Here is a 7,964-nt window from a genome sequence, read left to right on the forward strand (position 1 = left end):
ATCAGTAACTGCAAATCTCAGACCATCATGTCAACTCATGTAAACTCTTATCAAAATTTCAGCGTTGAGAAAAGAATACGCAAAGAGCGTTTATGCTTGAAAAACAGGCATTTTATATTCTTCATATGCTCAAAGTTCTACTGTTTTTGCGGAGTTATACTGTTTGCGGAGTCCTCGCGGAGTTTCATCGAAGCTATGCATTGTGACATGTCACGGAATTTAATTGGAACACAGTTTTGCAACATTTAAATATTAAAGCCTGCACATCATAGCTTCTAGCAGAAATATCAATGAGGATTTCAGTGATTTTTCCGTCACAGGAACCGTTATGTTCTGTTTTGATTCGTTCGCTAATGCTTGCTCTGAGATTAGGTTCTAAATTCAGCTTTGACCATTTGATTCTGAAATCAGCAGTTTGTCCTTGTCAATTTTCACTGATTTTAAATAAACGCAAGCGTTCCAATGCCGCCCTTTTGAAGGTCAGTATTTTTGAGTTTAAAAAGTGTTTTGAAATCTGGTTTTGCTAATTGTTTGTTTGGACGCCGAAATAGATAAAAATGAGTTTAGTTTTTTATCATTTTCGGTGGGAATAATTGGGGGCTAAATGAGTGTGTGGAGCTTATCAACTGAGTTGAATTTTGGGTGGTGAAATAGATCGGGATGAAAAAAATAAACATAATTTTGTCCTCGGCTCTGGGACTCTACCGTATTTTTTCAATGTTTTTGACCTAAGTTCTCTGTGCCTTTAATGAGCACAACTGACTTGAGCTTTCGACGAGCTATCAATTGTCTCTTGTGATGTGAATTCTTTCCGTATTGTCTGTGATGGTTCGTTTTCCAAGTTTTTGTTTGAAAGTGGTCTTGAATATCTAGCCTTTTTGTTCGTGGTTATTTTTGCTGCTAATTTGTAATTTGCACTCGATTACTACTTGATAGTGTCCTATCTTTCCGCCTTTTCTACTTTTTCTCTGCACTGGGCGGAGTATATAAGGCCGCAGCTCGATTAGGCGAACGGAATTGTCGTTGCCATCCGGTGAAATTTTTGAACTAAGGTTTTGTGGAAACTATGCGAATACCAATTAAAAGGCTTAAAGAAGGTTGATTATAACAATTGACTTCGATGAGAAACAGATTAAAAAACAATAAAAAACTTACAATTTTTGAGCATTAATGACTCATTTTATGAGCATTGAATTCCGAGCATTTTTGCAATCTGGTTTAACCACACAACTCCCCCAATTTTCCGAGCGTTATTTTTCAACCAGTATTATCTACTTTAACGCTATAGTTAATGATTTTTAAACATTCTCTGTTCTTTCTTTGTTACTTTTAAACCAAAAAATAGACTGTGATAACACCGAGTAAAGCAGAACAATGAAAAAATAAATTTGGCGTGAACTTTTAGCGAGTCTTTAGCATTTTAAGACGACACTTGTCGGGGAAACTTGACAACTTTACAGCATCGAGTGGATTATGTGGTACCTCTTTTAAGTTCAAGTGTTTTAATGGATATTTGCCTAATTTCCACAAAACTATAGTTCAGGATTTTTGCCTAATCGCTACAAAAATTCCGTTCGCCTAATCGAGTTTTCGCCTCATATCCAATCCCACCTCGGCATTTGGTCTTATGTCCCCAGAAACTTTTTCCTCTATAGTGTTGCTGCTTTCTTAGAGAACACAGATTCTTTTTCGCATCCGACGAACTGCAGAAATTGCCCCATCCTTCATTGCTTGTGTGCGACGTTACTGCAAAGTCAAGATGTTTTTGAATACTTTTAAAGAACTTCACGCATTACTATGCAGAGGTATACCCCAAAATTTCCGCCTTAGTAAAATTGGCTCGAAAAGTAGATACATACAATGAACGAATTTAGGAGACATCCTTTGTATCTTACTTTTCGAAAAAAGGGGTTCCACCAATTTTGCGAAATAAAAGAAAATTCGGTGCGAAAAGTAGTTAACAAATCTTGTAGCACGTTTCCGCTTAATTTAGGTATCTATTATTCGCGCGCATTTTGAGCATGCAATAAGCACTTTAATAAAGATTTAATTGAAGCTTTCAAAGCTTTAAAGTGCTTTAAATACATGCAACCACAAAAACTGATTTTTTTTCCGAAAAATCCCTCGCACATCAAAGGCTTTGTATATCAATGTGGGACTGGCCGAGTTTAATTAGTAGTAATAATTAGTACTAATAAGGATTAATAAGTAGTAATAAAGTACTATAAGTAGTAATAAAGTAGTAATAAATATTACTAACAGTAATAAGTTAGGCTTAATTAAATAAGTAGTAATTAAGTTAGGCTTAATTGCGGATTGTATGCAAAATCGAGCTACATTGCGTGCAAAAAATTGATACATAAGTGGAGCGGATGCGTGATACAACTCGCGCGAAAGATAGGTTTTTAAGTTTGTACTTGTTTTTCGCGGCCAAAATTAGGACACTTTTGCGAACTCGGGATACGATATTCCCTTCCATTTTGCCGGTTTCTGCTAAAGTAGCTATTTTCCGCAATATTGTTCCACTTTCAATGTATTAAAATAGTAAAAACGAACACGAGATACACGCATCGGGCATATCTGCCCGTGACGATTTGGGTATACCTCTGCATCGTAATGCGTCTGTTTTTCTCTGTTATAATTTTGGTCATCATCTAACTGAGAGAACTTCGCCAGAGCTGTTTTTTCAAGTTGCCATTGTCGAGTTTTTTCCAGCCATTTATTGTTGCAATGATACCAGATTTGAGGTCGAATTGTCCATATACAATTTTAAAAAAATTCAAATGTAAAGTTTCTTTAAACATTTACAATTTAAAAAACACTTCATTAACATGTGAATAGTTAGTGGTCCTTGTACCACTAAAAATTAATGAGTATAATGTAGTATTTCTGTATTTGGAAGTGACTCGTTCGCTTGATGTTTTTTGTGTTAGGTGTTGAGCATAGTGCGGAGTAACTACGACTCTCTGGCTCTTCGCATGCAGGACAGTCTGGACCAGTACGATAGATACACAGAGAAGCCACACCAAGTACCCTTCTTCTCAAACCTTGTTAGTCGCCAAATTTTTAATTAATGGCATCTGTGAATTTTACGGGCCAGCGCCCCTATCTTCAATTAATTTTGCGCTTAATTGTGGAATTCGCTGAAAAAAGACCAAGACATTGTTTAATTATACCTATTAGTGTGATTGCTTGTTGGTCGCCATATATACCACACTGTCAGACCATTTTTACATGTTAAAAGATGCGTTTTTGGGGTGTCCCGCCTCTTAACCCCCACTTATTTAACCCGCTATCATTTAAACCGGTTATTTCACCCCTCTATCGGTTCCCCCAATTTTAATCTTTCATACAATTGATACAATAACATTAAAAATTAGGAATGCTTAGGCTTTGGGTTGATTGATTTCGTTGTCAACTCACAAAATAATGGATACATAGGGTTGTCAGTATTAACCCCCTAAGTTATAAATGGTTTCGTTGTCAACTCACAAAATAAGTGAATCCTAGGGTTGTTAGTGTTGGCGCCCTAAATTATTAACCCCCTAAAGTATTAACCCCCCAAAGTATAATTTTTGAAGTATAATGCGGCTTGTATAAAGGAATAAAGAATTTTTGAAGGAAGTATGCGGCTTGAATAAGAAAAAGGGCAGCTGAAAACAGGCTACTGTAGGCCTAATGCTGTTCCACTGCGATTACGCAGAAATCATAATTATTATTATTATTATTATTATTATTATTATTAGGGAGGACCACAGTGTCATTTTTTTGCGATGTTCCTCTTGGATCAAACACTCAACATGATTGGAGCAGTATTTTAAAGCATGAAGTTAAAGTTTCGTAGCACAAAAATTTATGCGATTCTCAATCCACGTGGTTACTTACGTCTTGGTTACTCATTAAATGAGTGAATGTAGCAAGAAGCTAGCACTTTTATACCAATTGTGTCCCCCACTATCCATTTTTGGTGTGTTTGAATTGTTGATCCTTGATCGCCGAGTCTTGCTAATAGTCATAGTAAAATGTCTAAAGATCAGTTGTCATGAGAAGTGATGGAAACTATAAATTGAAGCTGAACACTATGAATATAAAAGTGCGGTTTTTTTATGGTAATAAATAGGAACCGAATGTTTTGCTTATCGCCTCTGTTGTCAACCCTCAATTCTAGTTGAGATAAATGATTAATAGCCGCAAAGCCGTCACTAAGGCTTTTTATTGGCCTTCTGTTTTTATTTCGCCAACAGGCTTTTTGTTGCGACCATATGACGTCACAAATCTGTTTTTTTTGTTCACTCGTTCATGTAATTTCAACTGAATAGTGGATTCAACGTCGTTTTTCGCTCTTAATGGCGGGTGTTTTTTGTTCACTCCCGTGATCAAATTTTTTAATTGTTAGTCACATGTGACGTACTTCATTCTCAAAAATGACTTCGGTACTCTCAAATTGGCTTCCTTACTTGAATTCAATGAGACGAGGTCAAGTGGGTGCGTGTCACTCTAGTTGAAGGGTGTTTGAGGGAATCAAATCGAAGCAGCTATAAGTTAAACAGAATCCTAATAAAAACATAACATCTCAGCATCTTAAAAAACCTGTTTTTGGCTGTTTCGTTTACTATATTTTGGAAACTGCAGATATACAAAGATATTGCTAATGTTTTGTGGCAATCTGCAGGCTATGTGTACAGGATTTGACTTTGCGCTCCCATTAGCCAAAAAGATAAGGACCCAGAGTTATTCTCAGTAACATCGCTGGAGGAGTGTTTTAAAGCCTAAAGTTACATGTTCGAAGCACAATAATTTATATGTACTTCAATCCACGTGGTTACTTACGTCTTTGTTACATATTAGATGAGCGGATGCAACAAGAAGCTAGCACGTTTTAACAATTTATCCCCCACTATCTATTTTAGGTATGTGTGAATTGTTGGTACTTGATCTCTGAGTGATGTATATCATCATAGTGAAATGTTCTAAAGATCAGTTGTCATGAGACGTGAAGGAAGTTATAAATTAATGGTGATCAGTACGAATACGAAAGTGCGGTTTTTAGGGTACCCGGGTCGAGGTTCTTGGGTAAATTTTCGTAAGAAATGCGGTGAATGCGGTGAATTTTCGTAAGAAATGCGGTGATTGCGGTGAATGCGGTGAAAAAAAATAATTCACCGCTTTTCACCGCATTTCTTACAAAAATTCACCACCAAATTCACCGCATTTCTTACAAAAATTCACCGCATAGACTATTATGGCAAAATAATGTAAGAAATGCGGTGAATGCGGTGAATGCGGTGAAAAAAAAATAATTCACCGCTTTCTCTCAAGCGGTGAATTATTTTTTCTCACCGCTACATGCGGTGAAAAAAAATAATTCACCACATTTCACCGCATTTCTTACAAAAATTCACCGCATATGGTTTCCAAAAGTTTACTCAATCTGATTTAAATTCACAAGAATTAACAAACAAGTACGTGACAGTTGGCGCAGTGGAATAAGCATTGGAAGGCATGCAGGAGGTCAGAGGTTCGAACCCGTGTAGTGACGATTCTTTTTTGTAAGAATACTGAGAACGCGGTGAAAAAAAATAATTCACCGCGATTCACCGCATTCACCGCAAAAAGATGTAAGAAATACGCGGTGAAAATTATTTTTTTTTCACCGCATTTCACCGCATTTCTTACGAAAATTCACCGCATATGGTTTCCAAAAGTTTACTCAATCTGATTTAAATTCACAAGAATTAACAAACAAGTAAGTGACAGTTGGGGCAGTGGAATAAGCATTGGAAGGCATGCAGGAGGTCAGAGGTTCGAACCCGTGTAGTGACGATTCTTTTTTGTAAGAATACTGAGAACGCGGTGAAAAAAAAAATTCACCGCGATTCACCGCATTCACCGCAAAAAGATGTAAGAAATACGCGGTGAAAATTATTTTTTTTTCACCGCATTTCACCGCATTTCTTACGAAAATTCACCACCAAACCTCGACCCGGGTAATATATGGGAGCTGAATTTTGTGGTTATCGCCACTGTTGTCAACCATCAATTCCAATGTGTTCCCATCAGCCAATAGAAATCTGAATGTGGGGGAAAAGAAGTAAAGCAGTTTTCAGTTTTGTGGAATTAAAGATAGTTCACTTTATTTGGCAGGGTTGCTGGATCGTAATAATGAAAATTTTCCCTATTTTTATGTATTCATATCCAATCAACATACGCTTTCACAGAAATCAAGAGTAATTTAATGAAGGAGAGCAGTCACTGTTGGCTCAAATGAAGGGTCGCTTTCTATGTGACTCCATTGATCTTTTTCACCAACTATTTCACCATGAATAGAATTTGGCATCTATTCCGCTATTGCCGCCATCTCCCCCCGTTGTTCTGGGTTCGGGGGGGGGGGTGTTTGGTTGTTAGAAGAGTGCGTTTTGAGGTTTTGACTGTTATTTATCACATATTTGGGTGGTCTGTTTCAGATGCGAACAATTCTTCACGACTGTCGATTGGGGTTGCCAATCACCACAATGGAACAACAAGAGGTCCTCAACTCGTTCAACACAATCTAATAACACCCTCTCTCCCTCCTGCCTCATTTTAGGCGACTCATTTGCATACACTCTAGTTCATCAGACCATAGTCTTCGAATTACATAGTCTTCTGACAAACGGAATGCACTGCGTACCACACGAGTTAAAAATTGTACAAGGACTTCAACAATTCTGTGCATATTGCAGGCAAAAAATATTAGATATATTGTAGGCAAAAAATTCAGTCTTGTATATCTTTTGTCTCAAAAGTGAATTTCACATTTCACATTACCGGTACATACCCCATACTTGCTACGTATATTTCTAGTATAGACAGCCAGTATTTTCCAACAAATTATAGCAAAATTTGTGAACAGAATTATGAAAATTGCGAACTACTTTCCATAACGGTTATTCGTATAATATGAAATCTCACCCAATTTTGCAAAATTTTGTGGCTTTTTCTGATAAATTAAATCTTTTACAACACTTTTTAATCCCGGTCAATCTTCACTAAGGATTGAACAAAGTATATTTCCAGTGATTTTCCCAATTTATTTCTTCGAAGTTATTCAAAAAAGCTTGGTTAATCAGAGTATTCTTACACCAATTAAAACACTTAAATGACTATAACAATTAACTTCTAGAAAAATAGATTAAAAACACTCAAAAATTGGCCTCAATTTTCGATTTTTGACCATTTTCACGATGTAACTTTAACCCTAACCCTCCCAAACTTTTGAGCGTTTCTTGGAGCGCTAGTTTTGAGTTATTTACATTAAAGCTATTAGTAAGTAGTTTAAGCATTCACCATTCTTTCCCTGTTACTTTTTTCAAAATCAAGATCATTGGTCGTGATGACACTGAGTAGGGTAAAAGATATGCAAAGCATTAAAAACACTGATGCATTTTCAAGTACTTTTAACAACTCGTTTGCATGTAAAGGCAACTTTATGGCATCGAGTGGATTTTGAAATACCTCGTTTAAGTGTTTCAGTTGCTGTCCGCCTAATTTCCACAAAATTTTATTTCAAAATTTTAGTCTAATGGCTACAAAAATTTTGTTCAACCAATCGAGTTTCCGCCTAATATTCTATCCTCCCGAGCTAACTAATTATCCGCAGTTTTATAGTGAGCTGATTTATAGTGAGCTCCCTTAGGAGACTTTGATAGTTTTTTTGCATGCTGCACTTACCAAGAGTATTCATAGCGTGAGTGAGCTAGCCGCCAAAACTGTGTCGATTGTATAATAAATGGGGGAAAAAATCCCGAAACAAAGTTTTGTGGAAATTAGGTGAATAGCAAGTAAAAGAGGTACCTCAAGATCCACTCGAAGTTATTAAGTTGTCAAATGTCCCCGACAGTCGTCTTTAAATGCAAAAGAGTCGCTAAAAGTACACGCCAATTGTATCTTTTTTTTTAATGTTCTGCTTTACTCGAAGTCGTCAC

The 7,964-nt window shown here is 36.6% G+C and overlaps 1 protein-coding gene across 1 annotated transcript in view; it reads left to right on the plus strand.

Moving 5' to 3' along the window:
• LOC142341690 (armadillo-like helical domain-containing protein 3) overlaps nucleotides 1-7,006 on the plus strand; it is a 153,934-nt gene extending 146,928 nt beyond the window's left edge. The window contains exons 12-13 of the mRNA XM_075392842.1: nucleotides 2,934-3,050; nucleotides 6,465-7,006. Coding sequence (XP_075248957.1) covers nucleotides 2,934-3,050; nucleotides 6,465-6,554 — 207 coding nt within the window. The 3' untranslated portion in view covers nucleotides 6,555-7,006. The remainder of the gene's footprint in view (nucleotides 1-2,933; nucleotides 3,051-6,464) is intronic.
• Nucleotides 7,007-7,964: the final 958 nt, after the last annotated feature.

Source organism: Convolutriloba macropyga, chromosome 6 (genome assembly GCF_964194025.1).
Source record: "Convolutriloba macropyga chromosome 6, txConMacr16.3, whole genome shotgun sequence".
NCBI classification, from domain to species: domain Eukaryota; kingdom Metazoa; phylum Xenacoelomorpha; order Acoela; family Convolutidae; genus Convolutriloba; species Convolutriloba macropyga.